Here is a 23,038-nt window from a genome sequence, read left to right as displayed (position 1 = left end):
AAATCAAAAGTCTGGGGCAGATGAATCTCAGAATCAATCGCTGCTCAAGTAAAAGTGGATCATTCGTTTTCACAGACACACTTTGTGATAAATACTACTCCACCCTGGCTAACCAGATTACAGTTCTGGTCTCTCCCTCCCTCCAACAGGCCCATTATCCGCCAGGGGCCAATGTGGGACTTGGAGACGAACCCTGTCATCCAGGTAAGAGAGATAAGATATGGTGTTGGATTGTGTTGAACAGAACTTCTCTCTCAGAGACCCCTCACTGACTGACTCACCCTCTCGTGGTTCTCGATGAGGATCTCCACCACGATGTTCTGGAACTTGATGTCCATGATGGCTGCCACAGTCTCTTCCTGCGGCCTCAGCAGAGTTGGGCCAAACACCACCCCCAGGTTAGCCACAGTCATCAGGTTCTGCTGGTGGTGATTGGCCACACTGGGGAGGTCGTGAGGTAAGGGTGGGGGGGGGAGCGAGGAAAGACGTGTGAGACTTTACTTTTACATTTTAGTCTTTTAGCAGCCGCTCTTATCTAGAGAGACTTACATGAGCAGTTAGAGTGAAATGTCTTGCTCAAGGCTACATCGCCCAATTTTTCACCGAGTCAGCTCGGGGATTCGAACCAGCAACCATTCTGTTATTGGCCCAATACTCTTAACCGCTAGGCTACCTGCCACACTTTAAAGATGTGTCCTGCTAGTGTGCTATAAAGGATAGGTTTCCATTTTGGATGCAGTATAAATCATTGATTAATTGTGACACATCTCACTAATGCCTGTTGGCTGGCATTCATATTGAGGGCACACATTCTTCCCAATCAAAGTAAAATCGCAAATGGGAGTTTTGCACTGCTGATATCAGCTAAACTAAACTCTGTCCAGAGTTAGTGTTGCATGGTGTTGCTACTTTCTGAGTGACATTGCTGGGTCGTTCCACGAAATGACTGCCTTTTGTGTCCCTTTCATATTTTAAATAGAAATTGTGCCCCAATATTGAATTTTAAAAGGCTGTTATATTAAATGAAGCGCCCTTTAATATAGGCCACATGGAAAATGCAATAAATCAGATGTTTTAGGAATATGAATAAAGGCTTGTTAAAGTGCCCTCCGTCACCCTGTGTCACTTCCAGGAAGATACAAACCCCCTTAATTCAGCCTTAGTTATTTCGTTGCTTCGACAGTCATTTCTGAAGATCATTATTTATTTCATGTGGCTCGTGATTAATTTCCGTCTGTCCCTCATTTTAAGGTCAACCCTGTTACGTGAACTGAACTCTTGTTTTAATATGGTGGAACTTTAAACATCTAATAGTCAAATCATAGAGTTTGTCATTTTCAGGTGTTTTGTGGTGGAAAACTGAGCAGGTGGAGCGTAACACGTCAATCCTGTTACCTGTAGACAGACAGGCTTGAAAATGTTTGAACAATTTAAAAAATGTTGTGAAGTTTGCATTCAATTGCCACTCCCTGTTGCACACAACAAGCTTCCATTCCCCCTGTCACAAGGGGATGTATGGGTGATTTAAGAAGAAATCGTCAACCATGTTACTTTAAAGACCCAATGCAGCAGTTTTTATATCAATATCATGGAGTTTCTGTGTAACAATTAAGTACCTTACTGTAATAGATTTCCATTAAAATGGGCATAAATAGTTTTAAAGCAAAAAACTATTTCTCAAACAAGAATTTTGCTATTAGTGTCTGGGAGTTGTCTGAGTGGGGAGGGAAAAACTATTTACCGTATGGTGATGTCACCATAGAAATCCGAAACTCCCGCCCACGCAAACCTGCTGATCGGAAAATGCTGTGTAGACTATATTTTCAACCAGCTATGAGGAAATAACACTGATCACATTTTATTCTCTCACTTTTACAGTGTTAGTTTCATCAGCTGCTATACAGTATGATATAAAACACAGCAATGGGCCTCAGACACAAGTACTATATCTTTTGATGAAGTTGAACATGTGCTCTTTATGACAGAATGTTAAGATTAGGTGAAATCCTTTTTCTATAAATGTTTTACCAAGTTACACTTCTCAAAAGGCAGCAAATCGATGGAACAACCCTGCTGCATCATAGTGCACATGCCAATCAAGTTAAGCCCTTCTTTTAGCTGGGTTCAAACACTGTCATTATCTAACATCTGCCCAGTTCCTATAAAACACTGTCATTATCTAACATCTGCCCAGTCCTATAAAACACTGTCATTATCCAACATCTGCCCAGTCCCATAAAACACTGTCATTATCCAACATCTGCCCATTCCTATAAAACACTGTCATTATCTAACATCTGCCCAGTCCTATAAAACACTGTCATTATCCAACATCTGCCCATTCCTATAAAACACTGTCATTATCTAACATCTGCCCATTCCTATAAAACACTGTCATTATCTAACATCTGCCCAGTCCTATAAAACACTGTCATTATCTAACATCTGCCCAGTCCTATAAAACACTGTCATTATTCAACATCTGCCCAGTCCTATAAAACACTGTCATTATCTAACATCTGCCCATTCATATAAAACACTGTCATTATCCAACATCTGCCCATTCCTATAAAACACTGTCATTATCTAACATCTGCCCATTCCTATAAAACACTGTCATTATCTAACATCTGCCCATTCCTATAAAACACTGTCATTATCTAACATCTGCCCAGTCCTATAAAACACTGTCATTATCTAACATCTGCCCAGTCCTATAAAACACTGTCATTATCCAACATCTGCCCATTCCTATAAAACACTGTCATTATCTAACATCTGCCCATTCCTATAAAACACTGTCATTATCTAACATCTGCCCAGTCCTATAAAACACTGTCATTATCTAACATCTGCCCATTCCTATAAAACACTGTCATTATCTAACATCTGCCCAGTCCTATAAAACACTGTCATTATTCAACATCTGCCCATTCCTATAAAACACTGTCATTATTCAACATCTGCCCATTCATATAAAACACTGTCATTATCTAACATCTGCCCAGTCCTATAAAACACTGTCATTATTCAACATCTGCCCATTCATATAAAACACTGTCATTATCCAACATCTGCCCATTCCTATAAAACACTGTCATTATCTAACATCTGCCCAGTCCTATAAAACACTGTCATTATCTAACATCTGCCCATTCCTATAAAACACTGTCATTATCTAACATCTGCCCAGTCCTATAAAACACTGTCATTATCTAACATCTGCCCATTCCTATAAAACACTGTCATTATTCAACATCTGCCCATTCATATAAAACACTCATTATCCAACATCTGCCCATTCCTATAAAACACTGTCATTATCTAACATCTGCCCAGTCATATAAAACACTGTCATTATCTAACATCTGCCCAGTCCTATAAAACACTGTCATTATCCAACATCTGCCCATTCCTATAAAACACTGTCATTATCTAACATCTGCCCAGTCCTATAAAACACTGTCATTATCCAACATCTGCCCATTCCTATAAAACACTGTCATTATCTAACATCTGCCCAGTCCTATAAAACACTGTCATTATCTAACATCTGCCCATTCCAATAAAACACTGTCATTATCTAACATCTGCCCAGTTCTATAAAACACTGTCATTATCTAACATCTGCCCATTCCTATAAAACACTGTCATTATCTAACATCTGCCCATTCCTATAAAACACTGTCATTATCTAACATCTGCCCAGTCCTATAAAAACACTGTCATTATCTAACATCTGCCCAGTCCTATAAAACACTGTCATTATCCAACATCTGCCCATTCCTATAAAACACTGTCATTATCTAACATCTGCCCATTCCTATAAAACACTGTCATTATCTAACATCTGCCCAGTCCTATAAAACACTGTCATTATCTAACATCTGCCCAGTCCTATAAAACACTGTCATTATCAAACATCTGCCCATTCCTATAAAACACTGTCATTATCTAACATCTGCCCATTCATATAAAACACTGTCATTATCCAACATCTGCCCATTCCTATAAAACACTGTCATTATCTAACATCTGCCCATTCCTATAAAACAACATCTGTCATAAAACACTGTCATTATCTAACATCTGCCCATTCCTATAAAACACTGTCATTATCTAACATCTGCCCAGTCCTATAAAACACTGTCATTATCTAACATCTGCCCATTCCTATAAAACACTATCATTATCTAACATCTGCCCATTCCTATAAAACACTGTCATTATCTAACATCTGCCCAGTCCTATAAAACACTGTCATTATCTAACATCTGCCCAGTCCTATAAAACACTGTCATTATCTAACATCTGCCCATTCCTATAAAACACTGTCATTATCTAACATCTGCCCATTCCTATAAAACACTGTCATTATTCAACATCTGCCCATTCATATAAAACACTGTCATTATCTAACATCTGCCCATTCCTATAAAACACTGTCATTATTCAACATCTGCCCATTCATATAAAACACTGTCATTATCTAACATCTGCCCATTCCTATAAAACACTGTCATTATCCAACATCTGCCCAGTCCTATAAAACACTGTCATTATCCAACATCTGCCCAGTCCTATAAAACACTGTCATTATCCAACATCTGCCCAGTCCTATAAAACACTGTCATTATCTAACATCTGCCCATTCCTATAAAACACTGTCATTATTCAACATCTGCCCATTCATATAAAACACTGTCATTATCCAATATCTGCCCATTCCTATAAAACACTGTCATTATCTAACATCTGCCCAGTCATATAAAACACTGTCATTATCTAACATCTGCCCAGTCCTATAAAACACTGTCATTATTCAACATCTGCCCATTCATATAAAACACTGTCATTATCTAACATCTGCCCAGTCCTATAAAAACACTGTCATTATCCAACATCTGCCCAGTCCTATAAAACACTGTCATTATCCAACATCTGCCCAGTCCTATAAAACACTGTCATTATCTAACATCAGCCCATTCCTATAAAACACTGTCATTATCTAACATCTGCCCAGTCCTATAAAACACTGTCATTATCTAACATCTGCCCATTCCTATAAAACACTGTCATTATCTAACATCTGCCCATTCCTATAAAACACTGTCATTATCTAACATCTGCCCAGTCCTATAAAAACACTGTCATTATCTAACATCTGCCCAGTCCTATAAAACACTGTCATTATCCAACATCTGCCCATTCCTATAAAACACTGTCATTATCTAACATCTGCCCATTCCTATAAAACACTGTCATTATCCAACATCTGCCCATTCCTATAAAAACATTGTCATTATCTAACATCTGCCCATTCCTATAAAGCACTGTCATTATCAAACATCTGCCCAGTCCTATAAAACACTGTCATTATCTAACATCTGCCCAGTCCTATAAAACACTGTCATTATCCAACATCTGCCCATTCCTATAAAACACTGTCATTATCTAACATCTGCCCAGTCCTATAAAACACTGTCATTATCAAACATCTGCCCAGTCCTATAAAACACTGTCATTATCTAACATCTGCCCATTCCTATAAAACACTGTCATTATCCAACATCTGCCCATTCCTATAAAACACTGTCATTATCTAACATCTGCCCATTCCTATAAAACACTGTCATTATCTAACATCTGCCCATTCCTATAAAACACTGTCATTATCCAACATCTGCCCAGTCCTATAAAACACTGTCATTATCTAACATCTGCCCAGTCCTATAAAACACTGTCATTATCCAACATCTGCCCAGTCCTATAAAACACTGTCATTATCTAACATCTGCCCAGTCCTATAAAGCACTGTCATTATCTAACATCTGCCCAGTCCTATAAAAACACTGTCATTATTCAACATCTGCCCATTCATATAAAACACTGTCATTATCTAACATCTGCCCAGTCCTATAAAACACTGTCATTATCTAACATCTGCCCAGTCCTATAAAACACTGTCATTATCTAACATCTGCCCATTCCTATAAAACACTGTCATTATCTAACATCTGCCCAGTCCTATAAAACACTGTCATTATCAAACATCTGCCCAGTCCTATAAAACACTGTCATTATCCAACATCTGCCCAGTCCTATAAAACACTGTCATTATCTAACATCTGCCCATTCCTATAAAACACTGTCATTATCTAACATCTGCCCATTCCTATAAAACACTGTCATTATCTAACATCTGCCCATTCCTATAAAACACTGTCATTATCTAACATCTGCCCATTCCTATAAAACACTGTCATTATCTAACATCTGCCCAGTCCTATAAAACACTGTCATTATCTAACATCTGCCCAGTCCTATAAAACACTGTCATTATCCAACATCTGCCCATTCCTATAAAACACTGTCATTATCTAACATCTGCCCATTCCTATAAAACACTGTCATTATCTAACATCTGCCCAGTCCTATAAAACACTGTCATTATCTAACATCTGCCCAGTCCTATAAAGCACTGTCATTATCTAACATCTGCCCAGTCCTATAAAAACACTGTCATTATTCAACATCTGCCCATTCATATAAAACACTGTCATTATCTAACATCTGCCCATTCCTATAAAACACTGTCATTATTCAACATCTGCCCATTCATATAAAACACTGTCATTATCTAACATCTGCCCATTCCTATAAAACACTGTCATTATCTAACATCTGCCCATTCCTATAAAACACTGTCATTATCCAACATCTGCCCAGTCCTATAAAACACTGTCATTATCCAACATCTGCCCAGTCCTATAAAACACTGTCATTATCTAACATCTGCCCATTCCTATAAAACACTGTCATTATTCAACATCTGCCCATTCATATAAAACACTGTCATTATCTAACATCTGCCCAGTCCTATAAAACACTGTCATTATCTAACATCTGCCCAGTCCTATAAAACACTGTCATTATCTAACATCTGCCCAGTCCTATAAAACACTGTCATTATCCAACATCTGCCCATTCCTATAAAACACTGTCATTATCTAACATCTGCCCAGTCCTATAAAACACTGTCATTATCCAACATCTGCCCATTCCTATAAAACACTGTCATTATCTAACATCTGCCCAGTCCTATAAAACACTGTCATTATCTAACATCTGCCCATTCCTATAAAACACTGTCATTATCTAACATCTGCCCAGTCCTATAAAACACTGTCATTATCTAACATCTGCCCATTCCTATAAAACACTGTCATTATCTAACATCTGCCCATTCCTATAAAACACTGTCATTATCTAACATCTGCCCAGTCCTATAAAAACACTGTCATTATCTAACATCTGCCCAGTCCTATAAAACACTGTCATTATCAAACATCTGCCCATTCCTATAAAACACTGTCATTATCTAACATCTGCCCATTCCTATAAAACACTGTCATTATCCAACATCTGCCCAGTCCTATAAAACACTGTCATTATCTAACATCTGCCCATTCCTATAAAACACTGTCATTATCTAACATCTGCCCAGTCCTATAAAACACTGTCATTATCTAACATCTGCCCAGTCCTATAAAACACTGTCATTATCCAACATCTGCCCATTCCTATAAAACACTGTCATTATCTAACATCTGCCCAGTCCTATAAAACACTGTCATTATCAAACATCTGCCCAGTCCTATAAAACACTGTCATTATCTAACATCTGCCCATTCCTATAAAACACTGTCATTATCTAACATCTGCCCATTCCTATAAAACACTGTCATTATCTAACATCTGCCCATTCCTATAAAACACTGTCATTATCTAACATCTGCCCATTCCTATAAAACACTGTCATTATCTAACATCTGCCCAGTCCTATAAAACACTGTCATTATCTAACATCTGCCCAGTCCTATAAAACACTGTCATTATCTAACATCTGCCCAGTCCTATAAAACACTGTCATTATCTAACATCTGCCCAGTCCTATAAAACACTGTCATTATCTAACATCTGCCCAGTCCTATAAAACACTGTCATTATCTCAACATCTGCCCATTCCTATAAAACACTGTCATTATCTAACATCTGCCCAGTCCTATAAAACACTGTCATTATCTAACATCTGCCCAGTCCTATAAAACACTGTCATTATCTAACATCTGCCCATTCCTATAAAACACTGTCATTATCTAACATCTGCCCAGTCCTATAAAACACTGTCATTATCTAACATCTGCCCATTCCTATAAAACACTGTCATTATCTAACATCTGCCCAGTCCTATAAAACACTGTCATTATCTAACATCTGCCCATTCCTATAAAACACTGTCATTATCTAACATCTGCCCATTCCTATAAAACACTGTCATTATCTAACATCTGCCCATTCCTATAAAACACTGTCATTATCCAACATCTGCCCATTCCTATAAAACACTGTCATTATCTAACATCTGCCCATTCCTATAAAACACTGTCATTATCTAACATCTGCCCAGTCCTATAAAACACTGTCATTATCTCTGCCCATTCATAAAACACTGTCATTATCCATTCCTATAAAACACTGTCATTATCTAACATCTGCCCAGTCCTATAAAACACTGTCATTATCTAACATCTGCCCAGTCCTATAAAACACTGTCATTATCTAACATCTGCCCATTCCTATAAAACACTGTCATTATCTAACATCTGCCCATTCCTATAAAACACTGTCATTATCTAACATCTGCCCATTCCTATAAAACACTGTCATTATCTAACATCTGCCCATTCCTATAAAACACTGTCATTATCTAACATCTGCCCATTCCTATAAAACACTGTCATTATCTAACATCTGCCCAGTCCTATAAAACACTGTCATTATCTAACATCTGCCCAGTCCTATAAAACACTGTCATTATCTAACATCTGCCCAGTCCTATAAAACACTGTCATTATCTAACATCTGCCCAGTCCTATAAAACACTGTCATTATCTAACATCTGCCCATTCCTATAAAACACTGTCATTATCTAACATCTGCCCATTCCTATAAAACACTGTCATTATCTAACATCTGCCCAGTCCTATAAAACACTGTCATTATCTAACATCTGCCCAGTCCTATAAAACACTGTCATTATCTAACATCTGCCCAGTCCTATAAAACACTGTCATTATCTAACATCTGCCCATTCCTATAAAACACTGTCATTATCTAACATCTGCCCATTCCTATAAAACACTGTCATTATCTAACATCTGCCCATTCCTATAAAACACTGTCATTATCTAACATCTGCCCAGTCCTATAAAACACTGTCATTATCTAACATCTGCCCATTCCTATAAAACACTGTCATTATCTAACATCTGCCCAGTCCTATAAAACACTGTCATTATCTAACATCTGCCCAGTCCTATAAAACACTGTCATTATCTAACATCTGCCCAGTCCTATAAAACACTGTCATTATCTAACATCTGCCCAGTCCTATAAAACACTGTCATTATCTAACATCTGCCCAGTCCTATAAAACACTGTCATTATCTAACATCTGCCCAGTCCTATAAAACACTGTCATTATCTAACATCTGCCCAGTCCTATAAAACACTGTCATTATCTAACATCTGCCCAGTCCTATAAAACACTGTCATTATCTAACATCTGCCCAGTCCTATAAAACACTGTCATTATCTAACATCTGCCCAGTCCTATAAAACACTGTCATTATCTAACATCTGCCCAGTCCTATAAAACACTGTCATTATCTAACATCTGCCCAGTCCTATAAAACACTGTCATTATCTAACATCTGCCCAGTCCTATAAAACACTGTCATTATCTAACATCTGCCCAGTCCTATAAAACACTGTCATTATCTAACATCTGCCCAGACCTATAAAACACTGTCATTATCTAACATCTGCCCATTCCTATAAAACACTGTCATTATCTAACATCTGCCCAGTCCTATAAAACACTGTCATTATCCAACATCTGCCCAGTCCTATAAAACACTGTCATTATCTAACATCTGCCCAGTCCTATAAAACACTGTCATTATCTAACATCTGCCCAGTCCTATAAAACACTGTCATTTCCGATTTCAGGATGTACCATCTCGTATGTGACGGCACATGAAATGTAAAAATAAATGTACATAGATATAGTGTATGTTAGTTAAATCTTAACCATGACGACCGGTTTAGTATTACTCATAATCCTCTCTCAGCATGTTGGACAACAATAAATAGGGTAAGAGTTTTAACTCTGCTGCCTGCCTCTGATAGTAACCTATCGTCACTCTGACATGGTATTGAGAAAGACAGATGGCAAACTGCACCGCCTCCATTGGACAACAATACCCAGAAGAAGAGGATGAGTCCGGCAACCAAACTAATGATGTGTGTTGTTTTTCGGTGGTGGTGTAGAGGAGGAGCACAGGGGAAAGCTAGGAGACATTACTGGTGTCAACACTACAGTCCTGAGTTCATTACCAAGCCAATCCTCTTACAGGCATGGGTGGGTGTGGTAGTGGCTTTCGGCATGGGTGCATCCAAAATGGACACCCTATTCCCTAAATAGTGCACTATATAAGGAATAGGGTGCATTTGGGAGTCAGTTGTGGTCATGGCCGTCAGCGCGGTACAGTCAGGAGGATTTATAACACAGTACATGGGAGACCCCAGGGGAGTGGGCCTAAACCAAACCTACTTTGCCAAGTGTTTCGTAAGCAGGTCCAGCATCTGCCGGTTCTTCTCTGGGAGCCAGTGGACGATGCTATGGATCTCTGTGATCCTCGCCTCCTGATTGTCACGTTCTAGAGAGAATAGAGAGAAGAGGGAGAGAGGAGAGAGAAGAGAGAAGAGAGAGAGATAAGATAGAGAGAGAGAGAGAGAGAGAGAGAGAGAGAGAGAGAGAGAGATGGTAAGGTGAGGTAAGGACACTGTCTAAATAACAGTGACAACGTCATGTACAACCCTACTACCCAAAACATCAAGGTTCTCCTTTCATAGATAGAATACTACTGTACTTACTATAGTCTCTGAGAAGAGATGGTAAGGTGACACTGTCTAAATAACAGTGACAACGTCATGTAGAACACTCAGATGTGTTTCTAGACATCCTACTACCCAAAACATCCGTAATACTTGTCCTTGGTTCAATCTCCTTTCAACCCACATGAAGAAATACTACAGTTGACAATAGAATACTACTGTTTATAGTAAAGACAGAAGCTCTGAACTCTAACCTACCTACCTACAGTGACAAGGTCTGATCTCTGTTCAGAACACTCAGATAGAAAGTCTTCTCTGTTCAGACACCTACCTACTTATAGAAAAGAGCCCTGAAAACCTATCCTACAGGTTAAGTAAAGAGCTCTGAACTCTCTGTTCAGACCTACCTACCTACATGTTATAGAAAAGAGCAGAAGCTCTGAACTCTCTGTTCAGACCTACATGAAGAAATACTAAGCTCTGAGTTGACAATACAGGTTATAGTAAAGAGCTAACTGTTCAGACTTACTATTAGAAAAGAGCAGAAGCTCTGAACTCTCTGTTCAGACCTACCTACCTACAGGTTATAGAAAAGAGCAGAAGCTCTGAACTCTCTGTTCAGACCTACCTACCTACAGGTTATAGAAAAGAGCAGAAGCTCTGAACTCTCTGTTCAGACCTACCTACCTACAGGTTATAGAAAAGAGCAGAAGCTCTGAACTCTCTGTTCAGACCTACCTACCTACAGGTTATGGAAAACCTTTTACCAACCTGCTCTTTTAGTATTTCTCCAGTAGGTTTCCTCAAGGAGAAAGCCTCCAGTTCTATGCCAAAGACAATAAAACTAAAACACTAGAGATAGATTGGCTGACAAAGTCACAAAAACGATGTGCGCGCTTCCATGCAGCAGAATCAGCCTGGTGTTGTGGTTCTGGATGGCCTGACTACTAGCATGAACGACAACAAACTGCCATGTGGGGAATCGTAAGGGGCTCGTTTCAGTTAGTTTCATCTTATTGTTACCATGTCTTGATTTGAGCTGTTTTGACGGATTTCATGTCAATGCTAATACGGCTCAAATTCGCTAGCTAGCTAAACAACAAATGTAACAATGTATTTGAGAGACAACAAGTGGTCATTGTGCACATGTATTTATTTTTTCAATAAACAATATAGCTTACATGTTGTCAACAACATAATTTTGCACGCCCAATTTTTCAGTTTTTGATTTGTTAAAAAAGTTTGAAATATCCAATAAATGTCGTTCCACTTCATGATTGTGTCCCACTTGTTGTTGATTCTTCACAAAAAAATACAGTTTTATATCTTTATGTTTGAAGCCTGAAATGTGGCAAAAGGTCGCAAAGTTCAAGGGGGCCGAATACTTTCGCAAGGCACTGTATATGGCCAATATATCATGGCTAAGGGCTGTTCTTATGCACAACGCGAAGCGGAGTGCCTGGACACAGCCCTTAGCCGTGGTATATTGGCCATATACCACAAACCCCCAAAGTGGCTTATTGCTGTTATAAACTGGTTACCAACGTAATTAGAGCAGTAAAAATGCATGTTTTGTCATACCCGTGGTATACGGTCTGATATACCACGGCTGTCAGGAAATCCGCATTCAGGGCTCGAAACACCCATTTTATAATGTAGTTTTTATAGTTTACCACAAGAGCTTATCTATATGTTATGAAAGCATTGATTCCCTGGAGAGGCAAATATACTATGTCTCAAGGCAGGTCTGTGAGTCTACAGGTCTGTGTACTGTGCTGTCTCAGGGCAGGTCTGTGCGTCTACAGGTCTGTGTACTGTGCTGTCTCAAGGCAGGTCTGTGCGTCTACAGGTCTGTGTACTGTGCTGTCTCAAGGCAGGTCTGTGTGTCTACAGGTCTGTGTACAGGTCTGTGTACTGTGCTGTCTCAGGGCAGGTCTGTGCATCTACAGGTCTGTGTACTGTGCTGTCTCAGGGCAGGTCTGTGCGTCTACAGGTCTGTGTACTGTGCTGTCTCAGGGCAGGTCTGTGCGTCTACAGGTCTGTGTACTGTGCTGTCTCAGGGCAGGTCTGTGCGTCTACAGGTCTGTGTACTGTGCTGTCTCAGGGCAGGTCTGTGTGTCTACAGGTCTGTGTACTGTGCTGTCTCAGGGCAGGTCTGTGCGTCTACAGGTCTGTGTACTGTGCTGTCTCAGGGCAGGTCTGTGCGTCTACAGGTCTGTGTACTGTGCTGTCTCAGGGCAGGTCTGTGCGTCTACAGGTCTGTGTACTGTGCTGTCTCAGGGCAGGTCTGTGCGTCTAGGGCAGGTCTGTGTACTGTGCTGTCTCAGGGCAGGTCTGTGCGTCTACAGGTCTGTGTACTGTGCTGTCTCAGGGCAGGTCTGTGCGTCTACAGGTCTGTGTACTGTGCTGTCTCAGGGCAGGTCTGTGCGGTCTGTGTACAGGTCTGTGTACTGTGCTGTCTCAGGGCAGGTCTGTGCGTCTACAGGTCTGTGTACTGTGCTGTCTCAGGGCAGGTCTGTGCGTCTACAGGTCTGTGTACTGTGCTGTCTCAGGGCAGGTCTGTGCTACAGGTCTACAGGTCTGTGTACTCTGTGCTGTCTCAGGGCAGGTCTGTGCGTCTACAGGTCTGTGTACTGTGCTGTCTCAGGGCAGGTCTGTGCGTCTACAGGTCTGTGTACTGTGCTGTCTCAGGGCAGGTCTGTGCGTCTACAGGTCTGTGTACTGTGCTGTCTCAGGGCAGGTCTGTGAGTCTACAGGTCTGTGTACTGTGCTGTCTCAGGGCAGGTCTGTGAGTCTACAGGTCTGTGTACTGTGCTGTCTCAGGGCAGGTCTGTGCGTCTACAGGTCTGTGTACTGTGCTGTCTCAGGGCAGGTCTGTGCGTCTACAGGTCTGTGTACTGTGCTGTCTCAGGGCAGGTCTGTGCGTCTACAGGTCTGTGTACTGTGCTGTCTCAGGGCAGGTCTGTGCGTCTACAGGTCTGTGTACTGTGCTGTCTCAGGGCAGGTCTGTGCGTCTACAGGTCTGTGTACTGTGCTGTCTCAGGGCAGGTCTGTGCGTCTACAGGTCTGTGTACTGTGCTGTCTCAGGGCAGGTCTGTGTGTCTACAGGTCTGTGTACTGTGCTTGTTGTGAGGTTCGACCAGGATGCCAAGTCGATGACAAAGATCCTCACATATTTTTGCTTAATCATAATATGATTAGCCTGCTTAATTGCTTACACATAACTTCAAACAGTCTGAAGTATAGGTCAACAGGTTTTTCATGTGTATCAGATGGCAGAACACAGAATTTTAGGCCTCAGGGACTGACAACACAACCTTGCACTTGCTAAACTGCTGAATTTCACTCTCTGTACCAGAAAACATGACAATGTAGCAACTCCTCATTGTTCTCATTGTTCAATTGGAAGTTGTACCAGTTTCATATTTACCAACGTCTGTAGTGATGCATGCATACGGAATTCAGAATGACTATATAATGTTGAGACTCCTTTTAGCCATGCCTACCACTATGCTATCGGCCATGGCTCTGATTCTCCTGGGCTCTGATTCAGCATGGCCCAGTCAACCAGGTCCCAGTTAGCCAGGTCCCAGTTAGCCAGGTCCCAGTCAGCCAGGTCCCAGTTAGCTAGGTCCCAGCCAGCCAGGTCCCAGCCAGCCAGGTCCCAGTCAACCAGGTCCCAGTCAGCCAGGTCCCAGTCAGCCAGGTCCCAGTTAGCTAGGTCCCAGCCAGCCAGGTCCCAGCCAGCCAGGTCCCAGCCAGCCAGGTCCCAGTCAGCCAGGTCCCAGTTAGCTAGGTCCCAGTCAGCCAGGTCCCAAACAGTCAGGTCCCAGTCAGCCAGCTAGGTCCCAGTTAGCCAGGTCCCAGTCAGCCAGGTCCCAGTTAGCCAGGTCCCAGTCAGCCAGGTCCCAGTCAGCCAGCTAGGTCCCAGTCAGCCAGGTCCCAGTTAGCCAGGTCCCAGTCAACCAGGTCCCAGTCAACCAGGTCCCAGTCAGCCAGGTCCCAGCCAGCCAGGTCCCAGTCAGCTAGATCCCAAACAGTCAGGTCCCAGTTAGCTAGGTCCCAGTCAGCCAGGTCCCAGTCAGTCAGCTAGGTCCCAGCCAGCCAGGTCCCAGTCAGCTAGATCCCAAACAGTCAGGTCCCAGTCAGCTAGGTCCCAAACAGTCAGCCAAGTCCCAGTCAGCCAGCTAGGTCCCAGCCAGCCAGGTCCCAGTCAGCCAGGTCCCAAACAGTCAGGTCCCAGTTAGCTAGGTCCCAAACAGTCAGGTCCCAGTTAGCTAGGTCCCAGTCAGCCAGGTCCCAAACAGTCAACCAGGTCCCAGTTAGCCAGGTCCCAGTCAGCCAGGTCCCAAACAGTCAGGTCCCAGTCAGCCAGGTCCCAAACAGTCAGGTCCCAGTTAGCTAGGTCCCAGTCAGCCAGGTCCCAGTCAGCCAGCTAGGTCCCAGCCAGCCAGGTCCCAGTCAGCCAGGTCCCAAACAGTCAGGTCCCAGTTAGCTAGGTCCCAGTCAGCCAGGTCCCAGTCAGCCAGGTCCCAGTCAGCCAGCTAGGTCCCAGCCAGCCAGGTCCCAGTCAGCTAGGTCCCAGCCAGCCAGGTCCCAGTCAGCCAGGTCCCAAACAGTCAGGTCCCAGTTAGCTAGGTCCCAGTCAGCCAGGTCCCAGTCAGCCAGCTAGGTCCCAGCCAGCCAGGTCCCAGTCAGCTAGGTCCCAGCCAGCCAGGTCCCAGTCAGCCAGGTCCCAAACAGTCAGGTCCCAGTTAGCTAGGTCCCAGTCAGCCAGGTCCCAGTCAGTCCCAGCCAGGTCCCAGCCAGCCAGGTCCCAGTCAGCTAGGTCCCAAACAGTCAGGTCCCAGTCCCAGCTAGGTCCCAAGCCCAGTTAGCTCCCAGTCAGCAACCAGTCAGGTCCCAGTCCAGGTCCCAGCCAGCCAGCCCAGGTCCCAGCCAGTCAGGTCCCAGTCAGCTAGGTCCCAAACAGTCAGCCAAGTCCCAGCCAGCCAGCTAGGTCCCAGCCAGCCAGGTCCCAGTCAGCTAGGTCTCAAACAGTCAGCCAAGTCCCAGCCAGCCAAGTCCCAGCCAGCCAGCTAGGTCCCAGCCAGCCAGGTCCCAGTCAGCTAGATCCCAAACAGTCAGCCAAGTCCCAGCCAGCCAGCCAAGTCCCAGCCAGCCAGCCAGGTCCCAAACAGTGAGGTCCCAAACAGTCAGCCAGGTCCCAAGGAGCAGAGCAGGCAGCTGATGCAAGGCCCCATAAGTCACCGCAGGGCAAGTCGATAGAGAATGCACCGGTGGACACACTACATCAAACCCTCTCTGTCACCTCGCCACCACAATCCACTTCCAGTGTTAGCCAGGTCCCAGTCAGCTACCCAGGCGTGAACACACACACCACCCAGCCAGCCAGCACAGACCCAAACAGTCAGCCAGGTCCCAAGGAGCAGACACACACACACACAGGCAAGTCACACACACACACACACACACACACACACACACACACACACACAGACACACACACACACACACACACACACACACACACACACACACACACACACACACACACACACACACACACACACACACACACACACACACACACACACACACACACACACACACACACAAGGCACTCTCCACCAGGTCATGCATGTGCACCAACACACACCCAGACCCCAGCCTGAATTTGACAGGCTGTGTAGCCACCGTTCTATATGGACAATGCTCGGATGCAACGATCGACTGACGGATTATCAAGTCCTTTACTGTCATGGTCCCCACCCTTAAGGGAAAAAAAGCCATCCACATTAATATTCATTTACAGCTCATTCTTCTTACTAACTCCGTCTCTGTGGCTCCAAATGGCTCCCTATTCTCGATAGAGAGAACTATAATACGGGACAAGAGTGCAAGTGGACTATAAAGGGAATAGGAAGCTAATTGGACAACAGGCTGTGTGTTTTCGACAGACGAGAGTTTACCACTTCCTGCCGTACAGCGATAAGATTTTAAAAACACTTGCAAAGACACTCCAAATGCACTCTCATACTGAGAGAGAGAGAGAGAGAGAGACAGAGATAGACAGAGCGACAGAGAAAGAGAGAGACAGAGAGAGAGACACAGAGAGAGAGACAGAGATACACAGAGAGACACAGAGAGAGAGACAGAGAGAGAGAGAGACAGAGAGAGACACAGAGAGAGAGACACACAGAGAGAGACAGAGAGAGACACAGAGAGAGACACAGAGAGAGAGAGCGAGACAGAGACACAGAGAGAGAGAGAGAGAGAGAGAGACAGAGAGGAGAGACAGAGACAGAGAGAGAGACAGAGGCAGAGAAAGAGAGAAAGAGGCCTAAACATCAGCACCACAGGTAACTTCCACAAAGCTGTAAACAATCTGAGAGACAAGAAGGGCCTTCTACGCCATCAAAAGGAACATACAATTCGACATCCCAATTAGGATCTGGCTAACAATACTTGAATCAGTCATAGAGCCAATTGCCCTTTATGGTTGTGAGGTCTGGGGTCCGCTCACCAACCAATAATTGACTAAATGGGACAAACACCAAATTGAGACTGCATGCACAATTCTGCAAAAACATCCTCAGTGTACAACGTAAAACACCAAATAATGCATGCAGAGCAGAATTAGGCCGATACCAATAATTATCAAAATCCAGAAAATATCCGTTAAATTCTACAACCACCTAAAAGGAAGCGATTCCCAAACCTTCCTTAACAAAGCCATCACCTACAGAGAGATGAACCTGGAGAAGAGTCCCCTAAGCAAGCTGGTCCTGGGGCTCTGTTCACAAACACAAACACACCCCACAGAGCCCCAGGACAGCAGCACAATTAGACCCAAGCAAATCATGAGAAAACAAAAAGATAATTACTTGACACATTGGAAAGAATTAACAAAAAAACTGAGCAAACAAGAATGCTATTTGGCCCTAAACAGAGAGTACACAGTGGCAGAATACCTGACCACTGTGACTGACCCAAACGTAAGGAAAGCTTTGACTATGTACAGATTCAATGACCATGGCCTTGCAATTGAGAAAGGCCGCCGTAGGCAGACATGGCTCTCAAGAGAAGACATGCTAGGTGCACACTGCCCACAAAATGAGGTGGAAACTGAGCTGCACTTCCTAACCTCCTACCAAATGTATGATCATATTATCAAATCAAATCAAAGTTTATTTGTCACGTGTGCCGAATACAACAGGTGTACAGTGAAATGCTGACTTACAGGCTCTAACCAAAGGTGTGGAGAAGAAAAAAGTATGTGTGTAGGTAAGTAAAGAAATAAACAACAGTAAAAAGACATTTGAAAATAACAGTAGCAAGGCTGTATACAGACACCGGTTAGTCAGGCTTTTTGAGGTAGTATGTACATGTGGGTATGGTTAAAGTGGCTATGCATATATGATAAACAGAGAGTAGCAGTAGTGTAAAAGAGGGGTTGGCGGGTGGTGGGTGGCGGGTGGCGGGTCACAATGCAGATAGCCCGGTTAGCCAATGTGCGGGAGCACTGGTTGGTCGGGCTAATTGAGGTAGTATGTATATGAATGTATAGATAAAGTGACTATGCATATATGATAAACAGCGAGTAGCAGCAGCATAAAAGAGGGATGGGGGGGCACACAATGCAAATAGTCTGGGTAACCATTTGGCTACCTGTTCAGGAGTGTTATGGCTTTGGGGTAAAACACTGTTGAGAAGCCTTTTTGTCCTAGCCTTGGCACTCCGGTACCGCTTGCCATGCGGTAGTAGAGAGAACAGTCTATGACTGGGGTGGCTTAGGGCTTTCCTCTGACACCGCCTGGTGTAGAGGTCCTGGATGGAAGGCAGCTTTGCCCTAGTGATGTACTGAGCCGTACGCACTACCCTCTGAAGTTCCTTGCGGTCGGAGGCCGAGCAATTGCCGTACCAGGGCAGTGATACAACCAGTCAGGATGCTCTCGATGTTGCAGCTGTAGAACCTTTTGAAGATCTCAGGACCCATGCCAAATCTTCTTAGTTTTCCTGAGGGGGGAATAGGCTTTGTCGTACCCTCTTCACGACTGTCTTGGTGTGTTTGGACCATTCTAGTTTGTTGTTGGTTTGGACACCAAGGAATTTGAAGCTCTCAACCTGCTCCACTACAGCTCTGTCGATGAGAATGGGGATGTGCTCGGGGGTCCTTTTCCTGTAGTCCACAATCATCTCCTTAGTCTTGGTTATGTTGAGGGACAGGTTGTTATTCTGGCACCACACGGCCAGGTCTCTGACCTCCTCCCTATAGGCTGTCTCGTCGTTGTCGGTGATCAGGCCTACCACTGTTGTGTCATCTGCAAACTTAATGATGGTGTTGGAGTCGTGCCTGGCCATGTAGTCGTGGGTGAACAGGAAGTACAGGAGGGGACTGAGCACGCACCCCTGGGGAGCTCTAGTGTTGAGGATCAGCGTGGCAGATGTGTTGCTACCTACCCTCACCACCTGGGGGCAGCCCGTCAAGAAGTCCAGGATCCAGTTTCAGAGGGAGGTGTTTAGTCCCAGGTTCCTTAGCTTAGTGATGAGCTTTGAGGGCACTATGGTATTTAACGCTGAGCTGTAGTCAATTAATAGCATTCTCACGTAGGTGTTCCTTTTGTTAAGGTGGGAAAGGGCAGTGTGGAGTGCAATAGAGATTGCATCATCTGTGGATCTGTTTGGGCGGTATGCAAATTGGAGTGGGTCTAGGGTTTCTGGGATAATGGTGTTGATGTGAGCAATTACCAGCCTTTCAAAGTACTTCATGGCTACAGGTGTGAGTGTCACGGGTCTGTAGTCATTTAGGCAGGTTGCCTTCGTGTTATTGGGCACATGGACTATGGTGGTCTGCTTGAAGCATGTTGGTATTACAGACTCAATCAGGGACATGTTGAAAATGTCAGTGAAGACACCTGTCAATTGGTCAGCACATGCCTGGAGCACACGTCCTGGTAATCCATCTGGCCCCGCAGCCTTGTGAATGTTGACCTGTTTATAAAGGTCTTACTCACGTCGGCTACGGAGAGCGTGATCACACAGTCGTCCGGAACAGCTGATGCTCTCAGGCATGCCTCAGTGGTGCTTGCCTCGAAGCGAGCATAGAAGTGATTTAGCTCGTCTGGTAGGCTCGTGTCACTGGGCAGCTCATGGCAGCTCAAGGCCCTTTGTAGTCTGTCACATCCGACGAGCGTCGGAGCTGGTGTAGTATGATTCAATCGTTGCACAGTATTGACGCTTTGCCTGTTTGATGGTTCGTCGCAGGGCATAGCGAGATTTCTTGTAAGCTTCCGGGTTAGAGTCCCGCACCTTGAAAGCGGCAGCTCTACCCTTTAGCTCAGTGCGAGTGTTGCCTGAAATCCATGGCTTCTGGTTGGGGTATATACGTACAGTCACTGTGGGGATGACGTCCTCAATGCACTTATTGATAAAGCCAGTGATGTGGTGTATTCCTCAATGTCATCGGAAGAATCCCAGAACATGTTCCAGTCTGTGATAGCAAAACAGTCCTGTAGTTTAGCATCTGCTTCATCTGACCATTTTTTTATAGACCGAGTCACTGGTGCTTCCTGCTTTCATTTTTGCTTATAAGCAGGAATCAGGAGGACAGAGTTGTGATCGGATTTACCAAATGGAGGGCAAGGGAGAGCTTTGTACACGTTTCTGTGTGTGGAGTTCAGGTGATCTAGAATGGTTTTCCCTCTGGTTGCACATTTAACATGTTGATAGAGATTTGGTAGAACTGATTTAAGTTTCCCTGCATTAAAGTCTCCGGTCACTAGGAGCGTCGCCTCTGGGTGAGTGGTTTCCTGTTTGCTTATTTCCTTATACAGTTGGCTGAGTGCGGTCTTAGTGCCGGCATCTGTCTGTGGTGGTAAATATTAGAGACACATATTTCCCTCAGATTACACAGATCCACAAAGAATTCCAAAACAAATCCAATTTTGATAAACTCCCATATCTACTGGGTGAAAAACCACAGTGTGCCATCATAGCAGGAAGATTTGTGACCTGTTGCCACAAGAAAAGGTCAACCAGTGAAGAAGAAACACCATTGTAAATATAACCCATATTTATGTCAAATTATTTTCCCTTTTGTACTTGAACTATTTGCACATCATTATAACACTGTACATAGCCATAATATTACTTTTGAAAAGTGTCTATTCCTTTGAATTGTGTCTATTCCTTTGAAACTTCTGAGTGTCATGTTTACTCTACAGAGAGAGACAGAGAGAGGCAGAGAGAGAGAGAGAGAGAGAGAGAGAGAGAGACAGAGAGAGAGAGAGAGAGACAGAGAGAGAGAGACAGAGAGAGAGACAGAGAGGTAATGAGATGAAAGATAGTTTGTAGTGTCAACAACAAGAGAGCAAGACTCAGAGTCTGGGTTGGTTCCAGGTGGCACACAGCCCTCCCTCCCCAAACTGGAGCTAAGAGGGGAGGGTGGAGAGGGGGGAGGAGGGACTCAAAAAACAGAGTTCATCTCAGGACAACGGCCTTACGCTTCCCGGCATGCAGTGGAGCAAACAGACGGCTCAGAGCAGGAGGGTGCTAGACAGCCAGACAGCAGAGATGAACCAGGGAGAGAGGAGGCTACGCAGATCTGGTTTATGGAAGGACAAGCAGCGATAGGGGACAGGGGGAAGTTAGGGGTCAGTTGGGTGGGCAGGATGGGGTATGAAGGGAGCGTCTCTCCCTCTCTCCCTGCTCCATGATCCCAGCTGGCCTCACTGTAAAGTCATTTCCTTGATGGCGTGCCAAGGACACGCCCTTACTTCCTGCTTCTCGCTCGCTCACACGCCAACCCCACTACCGCCTGCCAGAGCTGAACCAGGTCATCAAAACCGGACCGGGTTGTTATGCAACTTCATGGAGAGCGGGTATCAGGAGAGGAAGAGGGCAAAACAAGTATAACCAGATCAAATAAATGAAAAGGGAGGTGGGGGGAGAGAGAGAGAGAGAGAGAGAGAGAGAGAGAGAGAGAGAGAGAGAGAGAGAGAGAGAGAGAGAGAGAGAGAGAGAACGAAAGAGAGTAGGGCAGAGCAAGAGAGAGACAGACTGAGACAGAGAGAGAGATACAGAGAGATAGAGAGAGAGTAGAGCAGAGCAGGAGAGAGAGAGACAGAGACAGAGAGAGATACAGAAAGAGAGAGTAGAAAAGAGCAGGAGAGAGAGAGAGACAGATACAGAGAGACAGAGAGAGAGGGGGGAGAGTAGGGTGGAGCGAGACAGAGAGAGAGAGAGATACAGAGAGAGAGAGAGAGAGAGAGAGAGAGAGAGAGAGATACAGAGAGAGAGATACAGAGAGAGAGAGATACAGAGAGAGATACAGAGAGAGAGTAGGGTGGAGCGAGAGAGAGAGTAGGGTGGAGCGAGACAGATAGAGAGAGATGTATGGGTAAACCACTTCTCCAATCTTTTTGGCTCTACAACAAAGAACAAAGAGCAAAAACATATACAGGATCAAATACAAATCTTAGAATCAACTATTAAAGAACCCAGAACCCACTGGATTCTCCAATTACCTTGAATGAGCAACAGGACAAAATAAAAACCCTCCAACCCAAAAAGGCATGTAATAATAATGAAATGATCAACTATACAGACAACAAATTCCAATTGGCTATACTAAAACTATTTAACATCATCCTTAGCTCTGGCATCTTCCCCAATATTTGGAACCAAGGACTGATCACCTAATCCACAAAAGTGGAGACAAATTTGACCCCAATAACTACCGTGGGATATGCATCAACAGCAACCTTGGGAAAATCCTCTGCATTATCATTAACAGCAGACTCGTACATTTCCTCAATGAAAACAATGTACTGAGCAAATTTGGCTTTTTACCAAATTACCGTACAACAGACAATGAATTCACCCTACACACCCTAATTGACAACCAAACAAACCAAAACAAAGGCAAGTCTTCTCATGCTTTGTTGATTTCAAAAAAGCCTTTGACTCAATTTGGCATGAGGGTCTGCTATACAAATTGATGGAAAGTGGTGTTGGGGGTAAAACATACGACATTATAAAATCCATGTACACAAACAACAAGTGTGCGGTTAAA

The 23,038-nt window shown here is 43.9% G+C and overlaps 1 protein-coding gene and 1 non-coding gene across 6 annotated transcripts in view; one reads left to right on the top strand and one right to left on the bottom strand.

Moving 5' to 3' along the window:
• Positions 1 to 23,038, bottom strand: part of LOC135550981 (rho GTPase-activating protein 26-like) — a 157,700-nt gene that overhangs the window by 28,806 nt on the left and 105,856 nt on the right. For all 5 annotated transcript variants that reach the window (XM_064982311.1, XM_064982312.1, XM_064982313.1 and 2 more), the window contains 2 exons: positions 10,679 to 10,784; positions 282 to 441 (listed from right to left, as the gene is read on the bottom strand). In XM_064982311.1, the coding sequence (XP_064838383.1) occupies positions 282 to 441; positions 10,679 to 10,784 (266 nt within the window). The remainder of the gene's footprint in view (positions 1 to 281; positions 442 to 10,678; positions 10,785 to 23,038) is intronic.
• On the top strand, positions 11,730 to 11,782 carry LOC135551169 (U7 small nuclear RNA). Its single transcript, XR_010457215.1, has one exon. It is a non-coding gene; the product is annotated as a U7 small nuclear RNA (small nuclear RNA).

Source organism: Oncorhynchus masou, chromosome 12 (genome assembly GCF_036934945.1).
Source record: "Oncorhynchus masou masou isolate Uvic2021 chromosome 12, UVic_Omas_1.1, whole genome shotgun sequence".
In the NCBI taxonomy this organism is placed as follows: domain Eukaryota; kingdom Metazoa; phylum Chordata; class Actinopteri; order Salmoniformes; family Salmonidae; genus Oncorhynchus; species Oncorhynchus masou.
The sequence above is the reverse complement of the archived record's forward strand: the minus strand, read 5'-3'. Positions and strand labels throughout refer to the sequence as shown.